This window comes from Neofelis nebulosa, chromosome 7, assembly GCF_028018385.1.
Source record: "Neofelis nebulosa isolate mNeoNeb1 chromosome 7, mNeoNeb1.pri, whole genome shotgun sequence".
Classification (NCBI taxonomy): domain Eukaryota; kingdom Metazoa; phylum Chordata; class Mammalia; order Carnivora; family Felidae; genus Neofelis; species Neofelis nebulosa.
Window position 1 is genome coordinate 119533876 of NC_080788.1, and position 22346 is coordinate 119556221.

At 36.5% G+C, this 22346-nt stretch overlaps 1 protein-coding gene across 10 annotated transcripts in view; it reads right to left on the minus strand.

Annotated features, from left to right (window-relative positions):
• NUMB (NUMB endocytic adaptor protein) overlaps positions 1-22346 on the minus strand; it is a 206550-nt gene that overhangs the window by 20882 nt on the left and 163322 nt on the right. For 7 of the 10 annotated variants that reach the window (XM_058739574.1, XM_058739577.1, XM_058739570.1 and 4 more), the window contains 2 exons: positions 18262-18294; positions 600-674 (listed from right to left, as the gene is read on the minus strand). In XM_058739574.1, the coding sequence (XP_058595557.1) occupies positions 600-674; positions 18262-18294 (108 nt within the window). The remainder of the gene's footprint in view (positions 1-599; positions 675-18261; positions 18295-22346) is intronic. The other 3 variants (XM_058739572.1, XM_058739571.1, XM_058739579.1) reach the window with 1 other exon arrangement.

Here is a 22346-nt window from a genome sequence, read left to right on the forward strand (position 1 = left end):
ACCCACCTGCCCCTCTCTATGTCTTTATTCTTTATGCGTGTAGGACCATTTTCTTTCAAATGATAAATGCCACTTATGATTTGAGATATTATGTAGATTCTAAGTAAATGTTAACCAAATAAGCCATTTACTAGTCCTTAAGATTTCACTTAAATTGGGTGTTTGGTTAAATGGCAGGTTAATCATTTCAAATATCACTTTCTAAGAATATAGTTCCCTTTATTAAGGAACAAGAAGAAACTTCAGGTGTGGTCTTTTTTTTTTTAATTTGGTAAAAGGTCCATCATCTTTTACACCAAATCTGTGGGGCTAAACATTTTCTTAAAATGTGTAAGAACGAAATCTTAACATTAAATTCAAATGCTCACTACATAAACATGCTGTCATGTAGAGCAAAATACTGAGAGAATTGTATTTTTTATAAGGTAAATGAGTAACTAATTTCGTTTCCTGAACACTAGTATCTCAGAAGACTGTACTTTGGACAAAGTGGAAGGATACAGAGTGAGTGCAGCAGCTTAATGGCATTATATCTGATCATTAGGGATAAAATTTAAAAAACATGAGCAATAACACATTAAAGCATATAAAATGTTTACCTTAGTTTTTTCATCCACAACTCTGAGTCCATCTGCTGATACCCACAGGACTGCCTTAACTGCTTTCTTTCCAGTCTTTTAAGAGAAACCAAAAAGGAAGGGGGGAGACACACAGATATATAATATTTAAAAAAAAAGTCATCTTCAATAGAAAACACTGACTTCTGCCTTCCAAAAGTCACAAGTACAGATGGAGTCCGAGTTCAGGAGGGGTGCCCAAAGCCAGATACTCAAACCAAACTGCAGAAACATTCAGGAAAAAAACAAGCCAAAGCCATTATTGTAGAAACACAAGGCAAAACAATACGATAAAATTAAGTAAGGGGGAAGGCACAGGTGGACTCAAAACCATGATATCACATTCCATAAAGGGCAAAGAATTCATAAGTAGATTCTTCACCCCTTTAAAAAATCAACCAAGAAAACCAAGAGTCAGGTAAATATTAATACATAAGGAGTTACACCACAAGTATCTTCTACAAACGTATTTACAGTAAAAAGCAATATACATAGGTCTAAATTGAGATGCTGACCTATCCTCTGACTCCGATGTGTACAGCAGAACCCTTGGTCATCTGAAATTTTCATGTTAAATACCCAAGAAGTCTTCATTATTTCTATAATAATCTTTAAAGACCATTATTTCTTCTCTCAGGATTAACACAGAACTGGTTTAGTTTTTAATTTGACATTAAATGCATGGAGACATTTTGGGGACATAGGAGGATTTAAAAAAATTTTTAAAATACTATTATTATTACATGAATTCTTTTTACTGGCTGAGAAAAGACTTCTTTTGGCACACAAGAATCATGTGAGAACAAGCTGATGTAGGATTTCTCTTGTGATGGAATGAAAATGAGACAGTGGGACTTTGTAATAGTAATTTAACAGCTTCCTGTCTTTTCAAATGCTCCAAGGATACAAGCAAAATAAAACGAATGCAAAATAAAGGCTGAGAATAGGTGTTAGAACATCATAAAAAAGTATAAATTAAAAGGAAGCTGGTAGTAAAAAGTTGCAGCAGCCTCTAGAAGGGACAGAAGAGGATAAAGAAATGTCTACCATTCTCCTCTGTATGTGTCCAAGCCCAGAGCTCCTCCATATGGAAGGCATGGCCTTATTTAAATGAACTGTGTGCTTTACTCTGGGCTCATCTCCACTATCACCATGCATCTGGTAAGAGCCTAGCACATGCCAGGCAGCAGAAACACTTAAAAGTTTACAGCCCACTGAAAGGTGATGATTAAACAAAAGATAAATAATATAGTAGTAAGTGTTATAGTAGAGCTGAAAAATGTATAATGATGTCAGCAAGGAGGCATGGTCAAATCTATTTGTGGAATCAAGGAAGGTTATTCAAAGGAGAAGATCATACTAGGTACTGAAATAATTTCTCTAGATGCACAATGTAGGGGTAAGGAGTCAGGGAAGTGACAGAGGTTGTGGACATGGCAGGCAAAAGAAACAGCAGCACAGGATATGGAAGCAAACAACATGGCAAGTCTGTGCTCTTTAAAACCTTGAAAGTGGGATGGGTAAGCAAGGAGCAGAAGATAAAGCATAGGAAAGGCCTAGCCATGGAGAGCCTTGTACACTTACTAAAGAATTCTATCTTAATTACATAGGCAATTAGGAGCTACTGACTGAATTTTTAAATGCATCTAAAAAATATCACTGTTGGGGCGCCTGGGTGGCGCAGTCGGTTAAGCGTCCGACTTCAGCCAGGTCACGATCTCGCGGTCCGTGAGTTCGAGCCCCGCGTCAGGCTCTGGGCTGATGGCTCGGAGCCTGGAGCCTGTTTCCGATTCTGTGTCTCCCTCTCTCTCTGCCCCTCCCCCGTTCATGCTCTGTCTCTCTCTGTCCCAAAAATAAATTAAAAAAAAATGTTGAAAAAAAAAAATATCACTGTGGCAGCAGTATAGATGGGTTGGAAAGAGACTGAAAAGGAGGCTGAAAGACCACAACATGATTCCAGATGGCAGAAAATGAGGGTTAAGCTCTTTTCGTTGAGATTGGGATACAGATGAGAAAGTTTTAAATGGAAAATATAAGAGAGAAATAGGAAGATCCCTCTCAGGTTCTTGGCTTGGGTAATTAGGTAAAGACGGTACCACAAACTAAGAGAAAAGAAGAGATGCAAAAACAAGTTTGAGAGGGGAAGAACAGGATTTCAGTTTTAGACAAGCAAAGTTTGGGATGCCTATGCAATATCCAGGTAGAGATAAACAACAGGTTATTGGATATTTAGGTCTGAAACTCAGTAGAGAATTCTAAGATGGAATTTTAGTTTGGGAAATATCAATCATGGGAGTAAAAAGAGGGCCAAGACCTGGAGAGAATATCAATAATTAAATAATTGGGAGAAAATGAGTCTCTGAAGCATCAGAAAAAGAATAGCCAAAGGGAAAGAAGAATGGAGAGACTAGGGTTATTGAAACTAAGTGAGAAGGGTTTCAAGAAACAGTAGGCGGTCCAAAATGTCAAGTGTTGCAAAGTGATTAAGCAAGGAAAGATGTGAAAAGTGTCCACTGGATTTAGCAATGAAGAAGATGTGGTAGAGTGATAGAGTTGTAATGGCTAATTTTGTGTGTAAAATTGGCTATGCTATGATCACACAGTTTTTTGGTCAAACAGTAGTCTAGGTGTTGCTTTGAAGATATTTTGTAGATGTGATTAATATTTACAAGCAATTGACTTTGGATAAAGGAGATTACCCTTGATAATATGGGTAGGACTCATCTAATCAGTTAAATACCTTAAGGGTTAAAAACAGGCTTCCCTGAGAAGAGATTTTGCCTCAAGTCTCTAATACAGAAGTTCTGCCTGAGCGTCCAGACTGCTGGCTGGCCCTATACATTTCAGACTTGCCTGCCCCAATTCTTAAGCCCCTCCCTCTCTCTCTATGTATAGATATAGATATCTAAATATATACATATACATATATGTGTGTATACATGCACACAGAAATAGAAAACAGACGGTGGTTCTGTTTTTCTGGAGGTCTTGACTAATACAGAAGTGGAAGTCAGACTAGGTTGGGTTGAGAAGTAAATGAAAGGCAAGAAGAATCTGTAAATATTAAATACTCTCTTCAAAAAACCTTTCCTAAGCTTTTGCACAGCAAAGGAAACCATGCACAAAATGAAAAGGCAACTTACTGAATGGGAGAAGATATTTACAAATTATATATCCAATAAGGGGTTAATATTCAAAATACTCAACACCAAAAAACCCTAAATAATCTGATTAAAAATGAGCAGAGGACCTGAATGGGCACTTTTCCAAAGAAGACATACAGATACCCAACAGATGCATACACAGATGTTCAACATCACTATAGTAGCAAGGAAATACAAATCAAAACTACAATGAGATATCACTTCAGACCTGTCAGAATGGCTAGAATAAAAAAGACAAAAAAATAACAAGTGCTGGCGAGGACGTGGAGAAAAGGAAACCCTCATGTACTGTTGCGGGAATGTAAACTGATGCAGCCATTGAAAAAATTAAATAGAAATACCATATGATCCAGTAATTCCACTACTGGGTATTTACCCAAAGAAAAGGAAAACACTAATTTGTAAAGATATATGCACCCACGTATTTATTGCAGCATTATTTACATCAGCCAAGATATGGAAGCAACCCCAGCATCCATCAATAGATGAATGGATAAAGAAGGGTAAAGCACACACACAATGGAATATAAAAAAGAACGAGATCCTATCATTTGTGACAACATGGATGGACCTAGAGGGTATTATGCTAAGTGAAATAAGTCAGATAGAGAAAGACAAATATCATATGATTTCACTTGTAGGTAGAATCTAAAAAACAAACAAAAACCCCCAGCAGAAACAGATCCATAAATACAGAGAACACACTGATGAGAGAGGGGAAGGGGGGAGGAATGGACTAAATACATCAATGGGAGTGGGATATACAGGCTTCCAGTTATGGAATGAATCAGTCATAATGATAAATATAGTCAATGGTACTGTAATAGCATTGTAGTGACAGATGGAAGCTACACTTGTGGTGAGCATAGCATAATGTATAGACTTGTTGCACCTCTACGCTGTACACCTGAAACTAATGTAACATTGTGTGTCCACTATACTTCAATAAAACACAATTTAAAAGTTGACAAAAAAGATAAAAAATAGGTGCTGGGACCCAGTATCCACATAGTAGCAGGTGCCTTTACAGAACAGGTCTGAGTGGGGCTTGGACAGTCACCCTAAGCTTTTGCACCATGGATTTGCTCCATGAGGGCAGGGATTTTTTCCATCTTTATTATTTACTGTTGTAACCTCAGAGCTTAGAACAATGCCTGACACAGTATAGGAGTTTAAGAAATATCTTCTGGGAGTGCCTGGGTGGCTCAGCTGGTTAAGTGTCCAACTTTGGCTTAGGTCGTGATCTCACGGTTTGTTGGTTTGAGCCCCACATTGGCTCTGTGCTGGCAGCTCAGAGCCTGGAGCCTGCTTTGGATTCTATGTCTCCCCCTCTCTCTGCCCCACTCCCGCTCACACTCTGTCTCTCTCAAAAATAAACATTAGGAAAAAAAAAAAAAAGAAATATCTGCTGAAGGAATAAAGTTGCTAAATATCTACTAAAGGGAATAAGGGACAGTTGATCAGTAACACAGAAGACTGACAAATGACAGTGAAAATCCTGTGTAAGAAATTTAAATTTGCAGCTTTATCACTCCACTGATTGTTCAACTGTAGTCTGCAGTATTCAGCATCTGAGTCAACAGACAGGACTACTTCCAGGTTGGGAGACTGAAAGCAGAAAAAAAATCAAAGGTCATTATTTAAGTAATCTCTACACCAAACGTGGAGCTCAGACTCATGATCCCGAGAACAAGAGTTGCATGCTCCTCTGACTGAGCCAGCCAGGTGCCTCTCAAAGGTCATTTTAGAATGGGATTGTTCCTCATTTAGTCTCCTTACCATATGTAGCAAAATATAACATTTTCTTGGCCCAATTACACTGTTATGAAAACATCTCTGCTTTTTTGAGGTATGCCTATATAATAAATTTTATGGTATTGTACTAATATATCACTGAGGCACTGTATTTATCATATTCCATGGCCTTTGATCTTCTAAATAGGGGAAGAAAACATAGTATGAGTTCTTCTTGTATTTGTTCTCACATTTGGGTGCCGATTCTTGGATACATATAGTTACTTCAATCAGATGTTGAGATATTAACACTCAAAGACACCTGTAGCTGAATTTAAGTCCAGACTTCATCATACATATTCTATGGTAGCAATGCTCCCGTAGTATTTGTGCATTTTATAGTCTTCCATTTGATAATATAAACTAAGATTGCCAAGCACTTTTCAGAAAATGATAAAAGTCATAGAAGATCAAAGTTTTTGCTTTTATGTGTCCTAAAAATGTCTATTCAAGCCAATATCCTAGGAGGGAAGGTCAAAGTTAGCTAACCAAAAGACTGAAATACAAAGATAACCCAGAGTAAGTATGAAATACAGAATTTAGGTACATCTTAGTGATGCAAACACCCCTTAAAAAAAGACTACATAATACTTCATTACCATTGTTCCAAAACTATTTTTTAAATAATTTCAAAGTTATAGGTAGTTCACATTGATTAGTCACTTATGAAAAACATGGTTTTACAACAAAAAGAAAATTGCTTATTCTTCAAGGAAAGAAGATGCGTTTAATAACATGGACAGAACTTAAGTAACTTCATATTTAAACTGGTAAAATCTGAGAAGATCACACTAACCTATGAGTGAAACATGACAAATATCAAGTATAACTGAGCTAGAAACCATGCAACTCTCTATAAGTCCAACTTAGAATTTTAAAATTAACATCTGCCATAAGCGCTTTTTTATATAGGTAGACATAAGCTAATACAGAAATTAAACAGACTCTGATATTAAGAGAAAATGATAGCAGTTAGTGGATCTATTACAAATTATTGAATTAAGAAACTTGTACTGCAAGTAAGAGAAATGCACAGGTAATGTTCAAATGAAAATATAAGCGAAGAAACAAAATGATTGCAAAACTGACACAGAAATAGTAACTTTAGCTAAGTACACTAAGCTAAGTAACTTTAGCTTAGTAACTTTAGCTAAGCCCCTAAATATAAAAGCTACTCACAATAAAAGGCAATTGAAATAACTAATTACAACAAAGAACTGTTATCTACCTACCTATCTCCAAAGATTGTTTGCTTGTTTTTAAAAAGTAGACATCACTTAAATAAAGAAAAAGGATGATGATCACATATTGGTGATAGTCTTGGTAGGCATATCCTTATGGTTGCTCTTTAATTTTACATATTGGTATTATCTAGGGAAGTACTTCAGACTTCCAGTTGGAGAAATACATTTTTAAACTGTTTAAATCAGAGATTGGCAAACTTTCTGTGAGGGACCAGATGTCAAATATTTAAAGCTTTGCAGGTTATAGAGTCTATGTCACAACTAATTAACTCTGCTACTATAGTGGAAAAGCAGCCACAGACAATATGTAAACAAATGGGCATAGCTTTGTTCCCGTAAAGCTTTATTTATAAAAACAGTGGGCCATAGTTTGCCAACCTCTGATGTAAATCATCATAATCCCTGAAAAGTAACCACTAATTAAATCTTTTTGGAAAGACAATATTGAAATACTAGACTCATTTGGAATTATATCTCTGAATTATCCTTATTCTTTTTCTTCCCTTTCTTTCCCTTCTCCCTTCCCTTCCCTTTTCTTTCTTTCTTTTCTTTCCTTTTTCCTTCCTTATCTTTCCCTTATTCTTTCCTTCTTTCTTTTACAAATGTGCTTATATGTTATCTATTGTTTTAAATTGCAACTCAGATCTCAGTGCTGCCCAACTCCAAAGTTCTGATTCCCAAGATCACCAATGAGATAAGAACGTGCAATTAATCAACATAAATAGAAGTGATATTTGCAGGCAAGACAATTCTGCTAGATGTATGATAGTAGATAAGAGCAAAGAGGTGTTCTAATGTTTAAGCCAAAGCAAATAAATGCTGTAAAGACACACAGGAAGCATAATTTGGCATAAATGAAATGTTAAGAAGCAACTGCAGCAAACAGACCACTTTGGGCAGGAAAGGCAGAGCAAGTCACTCTTTCTGAGCAATAGTAATTTGCCACTCTATTGTGAAACGTTCTTTCTCTACAAACCAAAATGATCTTCGAGTGTACCCAACATGTAAAGAATCACTGGTCAGTCTTTCTGTCACACCTACACACAGAGTAATGATATGCTAACAGGCAACTATAACGTGGTATGCCTTGTAATAAATGAGTAAGAAGCGTTTGTTTCACAGAAAAATGGGCTTCATTTTTTTTTTTTTAATCTGAGAAAGACCTTAAAATGATATTTGAATTTACAAACAGAACTGTGTAAGGAACAAATTTTGTCTTATAATTCCAAGATACAGTGAATATTCCCTAAAGGACAAAATGGCAAAGGGAAAGAAACACAACTTTCACCAGTACTTGAGGCTGGCATTATCTCTAATGGCTGTTTCACTAACACTACAGTAACCCTTTAATCTGGGACATTAAGTTACACTATATTTCCTGCATTATAAGTGAGAGGAGCCTTTAAAGGTAGCAAACAGCATGAAGGTTGAAACAAACAGCAAAGAAAGATTTCTGGAGGCAGTTCAGCTCTTCCAGTTTGCTAAGTCACTTTTAATTGTCAGAAGGGGGGAACCTAGGGATTATTCTAATACTATGAAGATTCCACAGGTATCTCAAATTCAACCTGTCTAAAACCAAATTCATCATGCCCCTTCTCACAATGAACAATTCCCCGATGCTTGCTCAACCATGCCCAAAGCTTGGGGCATCTGCATATCCTTCTGCATATCCTTCTGCATATCCCTAGCTTGAATGAATGAGTGAGTAGGAGAGCATGTTTCTCTCTCATCCCAGTGGTCCTGTGAATGCTGTTCCTTCTGTCGGAAATGACTTTCTCCTCTTAGTTTAACTGGAAGTCATTGTTTTACATCTCAGCCTTAGGTGTCACCTCCTCCTAGAAGCCTTCATCACACTCTCACATTCAATCTTCCTCTCTGCTCTTGTAATACCTGTTTCTGTCACATGATTTGGTAACCATTTCTTTACCTGATTCCTTCCACTACAGGTTGAACTTGAAAGCAGTGCATTTGTCATTCATTCATTTATTCATTCACTAATTCAAATATTTTGGAGCAGGTCCTATGGATCACATACTATTTTAGGCATTAAAGACTCAGCAGTAAACAAAGTTAAGTGAAGATTTCAGTCTTAAGAGAGCTTATGTTTTAGCGAAGAAAAGACAAACAAATAAATAAACTGTATGGTATGGGAAATGGTGATAAGCCCTATCAGAGAAAAATAAAGCAAAGAGGAAGAACACAAAGTATGTGTATATAGAGGAAGGTGGTATTTGGAATTTAAAATGAGGTTCTCAGTGAATGCCTCACTGAGAATGGGGCTTTTGAAGAAGGAATGGAAAGAGATGAAGTGAGCCATGCATATATCTGGATGATGTGTATTCCAGAATAGAGGTTACAGCAAGTGCAAAGGTCCTGAAGTGGAAGCATAGCTAGTGGGTTCAAGGAATATCCAAGAAGCTAGCGTGGATGGAACTGAGGGAGAGTAGAAGATAGGAGAAGGGACAGTGGGAATTCATGTACCATGGCCTAGAAGGCCTAAAAGACTCTGGCTTTTATTCTGAGTAGGGCAAAAAGCTACTGGAGGATCTGGGGCAGTGGAACAATACAATGAGCCCTCTGTCTTAAAAAGATCACTCAGGCTGATATCTTGCGAACAGATGGTAAGGGGAACAACAATGAAAGCAGAAGTAGAACACCACTGCAATGACTCAGGTGAGAGGAGAAGATGGCTTGGATCAGGGCAGCAGCGCAGAGGTAATGAGACAGAAACTGTTGATGGAATAGATATAGGGTACAACAGAAAGAGAGGAGTAAAGATTAGATCCAGGATTTTTAGCCAGAGCACAGGTACAGAGCTGTTGTATAGTGAGATGGGGAAGATTAGGGGAAAGTAGTTTGGGAGGAAAAGATTAGGAATTAGGTCTGTGACACGGCATGAAATGCCTCATATAAAGTGTTTAATGATGATGATGAGGATGATGATAACAATACCTAACATTGCCCACTATTGCAGGCTGTTTTGTGCACTTTGCTAATATTTACTTATTTAATTTTCACAATAATCACATGAGGTTGGTATTATTATTATTATTTTTTTTATACAGGGGAAACTGAGATACAGAATAGTTAAGAACCTTTCCCAAGGTCACAAAGCTAGTAAGTGGCTGAGCCAAGATTAAATGCAAGAACCTGACTCTTCAGAGTCTGTGCCCTAGCCCCTATGCTATATTGCTTCTATGATGGAAACACCACTATGAAGTCAAGAGGCAATGTCAAGATAGAAATTTCAGTCATTGGCACAGAGATGGTATTTAAATCCATGACACTGGATGAGATCATTAAGGGAGAGGTGTAGGTAGAGAAGAGTCCACAGACTGGGAAGTAGGCAGCAATATGAGGGAAAACCAAGAGCAGGATCCCTGAACTCCAGATGAACTGTGTTTTATAGCAGGGGAGGAATGGACTATGAGAGATCTGCTGATAGGTCGGGTAAGGGGGTAGGTAGGACCTTTAGAATAATGATACAGAAAAAAACTTGACAACAACAGCTTTGGTGGAGTGGTGAAGGTAAAAGACTGATTAAATAGGTTTAACAGAGGAAGGGAGAGCAGAAACTGAAGGCACCAAGAAGAAACATTTTTTAAATAAAGATGATTTGTTTTGATCCACTATAAGAAAGAAAAACTGATATGGAAAAGACTGTGGGGAGCATTGCTGGAGTAATAAAGAACTGGAATAATAAGAATCTAGTGGAGGAGATGGTCTCGGCGAGGAGCTCATACAGTTCATCTCCTGAATAGGAGGGAAAACAGAGCATATGGGCATGGATGTAGGTAGGTGAGTAGATGCGGTGCCAGCGCATGCTAGGGTTTTCTTCTGATTGATTCTATTTTATCAGTGACGTAAGAAGCAAGGTCATCAGCTGAAAGAGAACAGAGTAAGAAATTCTGGAGGCTTAAGGAAAAAAGAAGTGTCAAATAGTTACCTAAAAATGAGAAAGTAAGAGCTTAAAAAAAAAAAAAAGATTGTCTTGCTCATCTTTATATCTAGATAGCCTAGCATACTCCCTAGTATGTTTTACACAGTGTGATTTGAGCTCAAGAAACAGTGTGTTTTCATGAATACAAATTTAAAAAGATGACTCCAAAAGTTGATGAATTTGTTTGTAATCTAGAAGAGGTCAGTGTTTGACATATTAGTTGATCATGTTATAGGAAATAATGAAACCAAGGATAATTGGAAATCTTCTGATAACTCTTGAGATTGTCTTTTTTTTTCCTTCAGAAATTTGTTACAATGGACTTCAAAAGGGGAAAAAAAAAACCCAAATCATAAAAGGTGCATCTAATAAAATACAAAAGAAGGTAAAATTTACATAAGGGCATGGGAATTTAAAAAACAGGAAGACAAGGAAAGAGGCAGCAGATATTCCCTCTCTCTTAAAGAAAAGGATCCAGAATGAAGGTAAGCAGTAAGTATGATTTGTTACAGAGGAGAAAATCTGGGAAATCTAAAATAGAATGTAGATGTTGAGTACACTGACTTTAAGAGTAGTCATTAATACCACAAAATGTTTTCTCTCAACAATTAGGACTGAAAGTAATATAACCACATATTACTCTTCAACCATGCATTCTCTAAAAGACAACCATTTCTAATTATGCCATTTAACAACTGAAAAAGCAAAAGAACATGAAAAAAATATATTTGGCAGGACATTAACAGGATCTGCTAAGAACAGATATAGTATTTTTGGTGATTTTTACACAGTTAGAAGTGCCCTCCCCTCTCCGAATTCAAAGTGACATAATAGCCCAAGGAGGAGTTCATAAACTCAAATATCTACGGGGTTAAAAGCAGATAACAAATGAGTGAAGCAGGCTGAGTGCAAGGACATTAGGGAGTTGCAGGGATTATGGCAAATAGGCAACCAAAGGGTACACTGGCTACTCAACTCAAGCCACTGCTGCCACATAGAAAGCATTGTTTTACCAGATCTTCCGATTCTTAAGATATTCTAAGTTTCATGTGAAAACTCTCATGTTTGACATTTTGGCAACTAATTCAAATTTATACACTGTGCAAGGCATACAATGCATGTTTGTGGGAAACATTCAGGCCCTTGTGCTATCTAGCGTACTTCTGAGAAAACATCAATATTGAGTAGGTGAAAAAGTCTGCACCAAGTTTCAGAAAACCTTGGTTTCAGGGTAGGCACTGCTCTTTACTACTAACTGGGTGACTTCTTTGAGCTTGGTTGTAAAATGTAGTTTCATGAACTATCCTAATTCACTGAGTGGTTGTGAACAGTAAATAAGAAATTAGGTCAAAGCATATCACAAACTATAAAGCTCTATATAAATATAAGCAAATCGCTTTGAGATAATGGAAAATATATACTGGTCTCTGCCCCTGGTTCTGGGCACAAAGCTTCTGCAACCCTTGTAACTTCCTAATTTCCCAAGTGATAAGAGCACTGTGAGCATCTCTTGTTCTGATATTTGGTCTGTGACTCCATCCCTGACACAGAACTCCTAAAACCCTTGTACATTCCTAAGTGATAAGGACACTGATAAGGAGCATCTTCTGTTCGATGAGGCAACTTTGGGTAGGCTCCTAGATAAGGGCTGATCAGCAGAAAGAACAAGCCATGATGAGAAGCTTGTTCAGCCTTACCTCAGATCCATCCTCCAGGGAAGGAAAGGGGTTAGAAATCATTAATAATTGATCACGCCTATGTGAGGAAGCCTCCATAAAACCCCAATAGTACAAGGTTCAGACAGCGTCCAGGTTGGCAAATGCATCATACTAGGAGAGTGACACACTCCATCTCCACAGGGACAGAAGCTCCCGGAACCCTCCCAGACCTCACACTGTGTAGCTCTTCTTCTGTTTCTTTTATCGTATCTTTTAATAAACTAGTAAACATAATTAAGTATTTCCCTAAATTCTATGAGCTGTTCTAGCAAATTAAACCAGAGGAGGGAATTGTGGGAACCTCCAGGTTTTAGCCAAACTGTACAGAAGTTGTAGGTAACGTTGGGACTTACTACTTGTGACTGGCATTGGAAGTAGGGTAGGGGAAGTCTTGTGGGACTGAGCCCTTAAGGTGTGGGATCAGACACTATCTCCAGGTAGACAGTGTTAGAACTGAGCTAAAGTGTGGAATAACCAGCTGAGGTTGCAAAAAATTGGTTGGTGTGGGAGAAAAAAAAATCTCTACATATTTGGGGACCAGAAATGAATACTTTATGTGAGTAGTAAAGGAAATTCATAGAAGAGAGACTCGCAGGAGGTAGACTGACTGGAATTTTTCTAATACAATGGCCTAAGAACATTTCATATCTCTGTATTCAATCAGTTCCTCATAAAATGGGAATATAGTTTACCTAGCTCAGAGGGTGCCTCAAATATATTAAAATTATAAAATCCTTTCAATCAAATGTTAAGTGTCATGTAATCACTTGAGTTAATCAAGTATTTATTTGGTACGGCCAAATACACTAATGAAGCTGTATGCAGTACATCCTAAAAAGTTGAGTACATTCTTGGCTCTCCTAACAATGGTGAGCAATTTAATGTAGCTAGTTTGGCAAATGGTTCTCAAGGTTTTTCTCCTTCTTTCTAAAGACGTGTGTAAGCTTGGGGCGCCTTGGTGGTTCAGTCGGTTAAGCATCTGACTTCGGCTCAGGTCATGACCTCGAGTCCCACATTGGACTCTCTGCTGTGTGCGCAGAGCCTGCTTCAGATCCTCTGTCTACCTCTCTGCCCCTCTCCCACACGTGCCTGTGTTCTTTCTCAAAAAAACAAAACAAAACAAAACAAAAAAACCCAAGAGGCATATAAGCTTACAATGAGCTAATAATACAGTAACAGACTCAGGTTTATCTGTTCCCTATTGCAAAAGCTTGTGGAGACACTGCTTCCATTAACTGGTGATGCAGGAATAGGGAAGTGACCCATTGGTCAGGTTCAGGAAACAACTCAGGAAAAAGAGGAAGCAATCCTCCTGGCGATGATCTATAAATCCCGATTCAGGGCTAATAATCTTTTCATCTACCTACTTTTATGCAAATGTGCTTGGTGGACATCCCTCTTCCTAACTGTTGTTTTCTTTATCTTCGACCACTAAACCATACATGACATGAAGGCTAAGAAAGTGTCAAAATTTATGAGAAACTGTACTGGATTAAAAACTCAATAGTTAATAATATTGTAGTAGCATTGTATGGTTACAGAAGATAACTACCTTTATCATAGTGTTTCAAAATGTAATTAACTATAAAATCACTATACACCTGAAACTAACATGTTATATATGTGAACTATACTTTAATTAAAAAAAAAACAAACAAAAAAACCCCCTAAAACCTACCAGGATGCCTGGGTGGCTCAGTCGGTTAGGCGTCCGACTTCAGCTCAGGTCATGATCTCACACTTTGTGGGTTCAGGCCCTGTGTCGGGCTCTGTGCTGACAGCTCAGAGACTGGAGCCTGCTTCCGATTCTGTGTCTCCCTCTCTCTCTGCCCTTCCCTTGCTCATACTGTGTCTATCTCTCTCAAAGGTAAATAAGCAATAAAAAACAAAAACAACCCCAAAAAACAAAAAACCTACCTATCATATACTGTTCTATGAGATTCTTCATTTTCAGCTTTCATTAAGCCACAATTGACCTGGCAAACTTGACAAACCAAGTCTCTTCCGCCAGGCAATTTCTTGTAGATTAGTGCGCAAGTGAGTTGAATAATGGCAATTTGAAAGATTTAAAAGGCTCCAAATTAAAGTTTTTCATTTAAAAGCACATTCCTGCTGAGATTATGGGTAATGCTTCTTCCCCGTTGGTTTTTATAATTTTTAAATGACTTACTATAACATAAAAAATTGTACATTAGAATAAAATTGTCCTGCCATAAAAAGAATTCTCCCTTCAATAACAGAAGAATTCTGACAGTCACAATGGTTCACAGATGCTAGTAGGAGATTGTTTAGTATCTTTTTTTCCTTTTTAAAAAAGTTTTTATTTAAATTCCAGTTAGTTAACATATAGTATAATATTAGCTTCAGATGTACAATTTAGTGATTCCACACTTCTGTACAACACCTACTGCCCATCTGCTGAGCGTCTTTTAAGGAAATTCTGTGAGAGTAAAACTCACTAGTATGATTTAAATATCTCCAAATAAGGGGCTCCCGTGTGGCTCAGTCAGTTAAGCGTCCAACTCTTGGTTTCGGCTCAGGTCATGATCTCATGATTTGTGAGATCAAGCCCCAAGCTGGACTCTGTGCTGCCAGTGCAGAGCCTGCTTAGGACTCTCTCTGCCTCTTCCCCACTCAAGCTCTCTCTCTCAAAATAAATATTAAAACAAATTCAAAATAAATAAACATCTCCAAATAAATAAAATGTTGGTTTGAACCACTGAAAAAAACTCTTTAAAGCCTTAATAAAAAAAGTGAGTTGAGGGGTGGCTGGGTGGTTCAGTCAGGTAAGAGTCTGACTCTTGATTTTGGCTCAGATCATGATCTCGTTTGTGGGTTCTAGCCCCACATCAGGTTCTGCGCTGACAGTGCAGAGGCTGATTGGGTTCTCTCTCTCCTTCTCTTTATGCCCCTCCCCTGCTTACACGCTCTCTCAAAATAAATAAATAAACAAAAAAACATAAAGTGAAATAAGTTTATAGGAAGCTATTTATTAGCACCTTTTCAGGTTAAATCTTTTTATTTTATTTTAAAGATTTTATTTTTCAGTAATCTGTATACCCGGTGCGGGGCTTTAACCCACCACCCTGAGATTAAGAGCCACACACTCAGCAACTGAGCCAACCAGGCACCCCAAGCTTCAATCTTTAAAACTTTGGTTGTAAATAATAAGAAAACAGAGTGACTGTATAGCATAGTGACTAAGAATGTGGGCTTTGGAGTCAAATTATCTGGGTCCAAAATTCTAGCTTCTACCACTTATTAGATCTGTGAATTTGGGCAGGACACCTAGCTCTATAAACTTTAGTTTCCTCACTGTAAAACAGGGAGAATAATAATTTCAGGGTTATTTTAAGGATTGAGATGATTCTTAATTTTCTTTCTCATGCCATATAATCATGGTGCAAAATGCAACAGTGTGACCCAGTTCAGCTACACTGTAAGTGCACCCTGACTCCATTCTATATAGCAATGAATATTGCCACTTTGGGATGATTTTGAGTTGAAAGCTACCTTTGTTCCCTAACAGCATGTTGTATAACCTTTTAACAAGTTTTCTCTATAAACCAAATCAATATTTTCTATAACCTAGCCTTCTATGCAAGGTCTATACAAGGTTATTATTATTTTTTTTTAAGTTTATTTATTTGAGAAAGAGAGAAACCCAAGCAGGGCTCAAACCACAAACCATGAGCTCATGACCCGAGCCAAAATCAAGATGCTTAACCAACTGAGCCACCTAGGTGCCCCAAGGTTGTTTTACTAAGTCGACATATTAAAAACTGATCACTTGGAAGCTAGTTTAAATTGTATAATAATTATGGTGATGTAAAATCGCTTTGAGAAATTCTATTTGGAAAAGAATAAATATCCACAAAAACTTCCTTAACAATTATAATGCCTATTTATATAGTTAACCCTTGAATACTGAACTGTGTAAATCCACTTATGTACAGATTTGATAAATACAGTACTGTAAATGTATTTTTTAAGATTAAAAAAAATTTTTTTAATGTTTACTTTTGAGAGAGAGAGAGAGAGAGAGAGAGAGAGAGAGGAAGAGTAAGCAAGCACAAGTGGAGGAAGGGCAGAGAGAGGGAGACAGAGGATCCGAAGCGGGCAAAGTGGGCTCCACACCAAGAGCAGAGAGTCCAATGTGGGGCTAGAACTCATGAACCGTGAGGTCATGACCTAAGCTGAAGTCAGTCGCTTAATCCACTGAACTACCCAGGTACCACAAGATTTTCTTAATTAACATTTTCCTTCCTCTCGCTTACTTTATCATAAGAATACAGTACATAATACATATAACATACAAAATATGTGTTGATGGGGCGCCTGGGTGGCGCAGTTGGTTAAGCATCTGACTTTGGCTCAGGTCATGATCTCATGGATCCTGAGTTTGAGCTCCACTTAGGGCTCTCTGCTCTCAGTGCAGAGCATGTTCAGATCTTCTGTCTGCTTCTCTCTCTGCCCCTCCCCCACTTGTGCTCTGTCTCTCTCACAAAAATAAACATTAAAAAAATATATATGTGTTGATGGACTGTTTATGTTATCGGTAAGGTCAACAATAGGCTACTGTAGTTAAGTTCATGGAGAGTCAAATATCATACAGGGATTTTCCACTGCGGAGAGGGATGAAGGCCCTGATCCCTGGCATTGTTCAGGGTTAACTGTAATGATGCGGATATCTATAGGATTAGTTCTTTCTAGATATAGACTTGTTAATTTAACTCAAACTCAAGATGTCTACTAAGAAATTTTATTGTGACATATGTGGGTAAATTATATGACTTTCTATTTCAGATTCACAGCAGTAAACTGAATCAAGCCATTCAACCTCTTCAAATTTGTTTATAGACAAATTTATAGTATAAAGGTGACCTACATGAACATGTAAAAACAAGTTACAACTAAAATATTTACTTAAGAAATGGAAACTATTTGTTCTTTAAAACAAATTTCCAAGGTAACAAAACCACCTAGTAAAAAAAAAAAATTGTGATGGGATTTTTATATTCACATTAACTTTTTATAATTTATAGTCAGTTATCCAATGACAGTAGTGTTTTCTTATGCTGTCTCAGTCTGAATTATTTTGTAGCACTTACTCAAAAGTAAACAATGATAAGCTTTGACACAAAAATGTTAGAAATGTATTTAGCTATTTGTATATATATTCTTAATTTTAAGAAACTCTGAACATTAAATAATCATTACTTGAAAAGCATGTACAGAAAGAATATCCCACATAATGATAGATATTTGGTAGACTGCTAATTAAGATCATTTTTCTTAGATTAGCTGCCCAGGTTTTAAAAAAAAAAAAAAATCACAGAATCTCCAAATGTAGGTTTATGTACTTTCACTCACTTTACCTGAAATTTGATTTAGACTGGAAAATAAAAGTATTAGCACTGAATGTAAAATGTGTACATTCAATTTCCACTCGAACTTAGTTTTTCTTCCCATTTCTCCCTCAACATTGAGCACTAAGTAAAACCCACTTGCTAAAAACCCAGCTAATATGCTAGTATGAACAGCTTTGTAAGATCAAATTAAATACCTAGCTTTGAGGAAATAATCCTCTTTTAACTTATCTGCTTTAATTATTGGATTTTAGTATCAATAGACACACAGTTAACATCATAGATAGCAAGTTTCCAATTTATTAATTTCCCTCTATAGTCAAATCAATTCCTGTATTATGAAGAAACCAATGTCAGTGCTATACTAGGGGTGTAACTCCTTATAAAGCAAGCACGAATGTGGCATCAAACTTACTTTTCCAAAGAAGCCTTTGAAGAACTTCCTTTCCTGGAGGAACAGGGGGACAAGTCGAGCGCTATTATTGTATGGGCTAAATGTCCCAGGGTTTCACACCAATAAGCACATACAGAAGTTGGGTAAAGGGCAAAGTAGGAGAAGGGGAGGGAGTGAGAGTTTTAAAGAGTTATCCATACCAGGAGTGACAGGGAAAAAGGAAGGGTGCATGAAAATGCAGGGAAACATACTATATGGCCCAAGAATCCATGAAAAGAGTGAGAAGAAATCAGAACCTGTGTATCCATGCAGAGCAACTAGTTAGTTTAGTATTCTGTATTTACTTTTGAAACAGAGATTATCCAAATTTGGCAGCAGAGAAAAAGATGAACACATATTGGCTTGGCAAGATTTGCATTTTAAATTTCCTAATAGTGAGTAGTAAATACATTTTTCAATTTCCGTATACATTTTTTTCAATGTAAACATCAGTGGTCAACTATGTGGAAGTCATGAATTAAAAAAACAGTCCACATTTGAATAACCACATAAAAAATGCAACACATAAAATTAAATTATGAGTATGCAGCAAGAATCCTTGTCAAACTCTTTCTTACTGAGTTCAAGAGGTTACTTAGAGAATCCTTACTTATGCATTAGGGTCAATTTGTATGTTTTTTCTGGGCTGATCAATTCCACAACAATCATAGGGGAAATAATAGATACGTTCTATTCCAAAAAGAGAATAAATCAGCTATAAAGAACACAAAGCTAATGTTTTCATTGCAGCTGAAAAAACAAATATATCTGAGAACCAAACAAGAACCACAAAAGAAATTTTAAAAATAGGGTTTTGTTTTCTTTTAAAATGTTACTGTTTTAGAATAAAGAAACTTGCATTGACAGTTCTAAGTATACAGCTCTGAAACTATGTAGATAAGAGAGAGCTATCTAACTATGGTCCCAGCACCAATCTTTAAGCATGTACAACTTTGAAAGCTGGCTACCATTTAAAATCAGAACTTGAATGCAAAGTAGATGGGTTCTAACCCAAGCTGTCTTAACTTTACATTTCCTAACTCTGGTTGAACTATACTTTAAGCTTTTCGTTTTTAAAATCAGCGTTTAATGTTGGATAAGTATCTAGAAAAAGACAAATGTACTGAAATTTTGCTCTCTCAAACAATTTATAAACTCATTCACTACTCTCAAACACTGAATAGTTTATTTTCTACCTAAGTTTTGAAAATCACAAACAGCATCAAATATTTCCAAAAAAATGTTTTGAACTTAAGCTGGAAAAACAATGAAGTAATTGAGGTAGTTATTGTAATAAGAGTAAGTTTATTTCTACTGCCAAGTTTGGTGACCCTAGTTTTGTTAGACTGTGAGTAACCATCAGCTTTTAAAGATGCAGCCCAAGTTAAAAGATTCACCATTCTTGAGGGCTAGGGAGGTGAGGGAAGGAGATCTGTTAATATTTAATTTAGCTCCCAGGAAAGCTCTTGTTAAACATGTAGTTTGCCCTCTTCATAAAAGACTTCAGATGTTAACAAAAAAAGTTGACGTGCAAATGCATTAAAAGATAGCTATCAGAGAATATTAGTGTTTTTTTAAAACAAGTTATGATTCTTTTACCTGCTAAAACAAGAACATATATTAAAGCAAATATATCAAATAGTGAATAAAAAAAACAACATATTAGAAACTGTCAGTATAATGAAACTAGTCTAAAACCCAGACAGAGAAGGAGAGACATTCAGAGACAACGGGAAGAAAAGAACTTTAAAAGGAAGAGTGTATTGAACTACTGTCAAGCAAGATAACCAAAGGCCCTATACACTTTTTACAAAATAGACTGATAAATGACATTACTACTCATCCTGCAACTGCCTATGTCATTAAAGGCACTGAAAATGGGCAATAGTTGTTTCTTTTTTATTTTTTTAATTTTTTAATTTTTTTTTATTTTTCAACTTTTTTTTTTTTTTTTTTTTTTTTTTGGGACAGAGAGAGACAGAGCATGAACGGGGGAGGGGCAGAGAGAGAGGGAGACACAGAATCGGAAACAGGCTCCAGGCTCCGAGCCATCAGCCCAGAGCCTGACGCGGGGCTCGAACTCACGGACCGCGAGATCGTGACCTGGCTGAAGTCGGACGCTTAACCGACTGCACCACCCAGGCGCCCCAATAGTTGTTTCTATTATTTATCCTATACAATCTAAGTCCCAATGCAGCTAATTTGTGCACTCATGTCACAAAATAAATGAGTAGAAAAATACCTTTAACTAACTTTATCATACAAAGTAAAAAGAATTTAAACATATTTATGCTCTTGAAAAGCATTTTGAAAATTCAATTTTGTTTAGTTACAGTGTCTTTTTGTTTGAGAATATTAACTATGCATATAACTTCTAGTTGATATTAAAGTAATCCTAAATTATAAGAGACTACATTGAGGAAAAATAGAAACCATACTTGCAAATTATCCAGCTTCCTCAATTATTTATAAATTTAAGAAGCTCTAGAATGTCACATTTTTAGTTCAAGTATCATCCAAGTAATAAGTTTACGATGTTTATTTTGCTACTTAACTGATATATCTGAGCTATATAATTCTTTAAATTTTAAAACTCTGGCATTCAAACTAGTTACATATTTCTTCTTTAATCTTCTTTTACATTTACTTCCATTTATTTGAAACTCTAAGAAGGAGACATAGCTTTTGGTACAATATAAGCATCTGGCACAGCAGATTATAGATGTTTGATGAATGTTTGATAAGGGGCAGGAGGCAACCAGAAATTTCTGCACAGTAAAACTATGAAAAGAACAGAAAAATCATAAATATTTGTGAACTAATATGGTCTGAGAAGAACAACATCCTGAAGAATTCCAACTTACTGCAAGCCTCTCAGTATAGAATTAGAAAGAATATTTGTAAGGGGGAGTTTTATTGACTTATAATAAATAGAAAATTGACCCCGATTACCCAAAAATTCAATCTTATTTTTTAAATACATGTTTACCTATCTGAAATTATACACAACATTTGCCCCAAGTCTCTTGGATAGCATTAGTTTGAAAAACTTTAACGAACTTCTTGAATGAAAAGTTTAGAAGTGGTCAATTTCCCCTGAAAGTTTAAAAGTTTAAGTATATCCAGAAAAGCAACTGACATATATAAAACTTCGTATTAGTCATAAACGACCATAGGGAAATCAGGATATTTTAGAGATACATAAAAGGGTTTCATAAACTTTAAAACACTAAATGTAACATATGGTGATGATAATTGTTAGGAGATTTGATTTGACCACATATTGAGGACCTAATTGTTTTCTGTATACTCATTCTAGAAATATTTTTTGAGTGGCTACTATGTACCAAACACTGTTCCAGGCATAGGCATAATTTTTTAAATGGCAATTTGGTTACTATTTCTGATGAAAATAAAACCCATTAAATTTTATTAACTAAATAGTCCCATACCTCAAATAATCATGTTTATAGTTTATAATCTTCATGGTTAAAAAAAAGGTAAAAATTTCATTTGATTAAAAAAATTAGTTTTTTTTATTAACTTTATACTTTTAAGTAATTTCTACACTCAACATGGGGCTTGAACCCACAACCGAGATCAAGAGTCACGTGTTCTTCTGACTGAGCCAGCCAGTTGCTCCTAAAAAAATTAGTTTTAAAACTAGCTGGTGAAGGGGCGCCTGGGTGACTCAGTTGGTTAAGCGTCCAACTGATGATTTTGGCTCAGGTCATGATCTCATAGTTCAGTTTGTCAGTCCGAGCCCTGTGTCAGGCTCTGCACTGGCAGTGCAGGGCCTGCTTGTGATTCTCCCTCCCTCCCTCTCTCTCTGTTCCTACCCCACTTGTGCGCGCGCGCTCTCTCTCTCTCTCTCTCTCTCTCTCTCTCTCTCTCTCTCTCCAAGTAAAAAAATAAGCTTTAAATAAAAACAAAAATAAAATTAGATGGTGAATAATGGCCATCTCTGGGATTGCAAGAAATTTTATGTACTGTTTTTATTCATTTGTATTTTACACAATTAACTTATGTATATAATGAAGAGATGTTTCTAATGAAAAGTAGGCTTA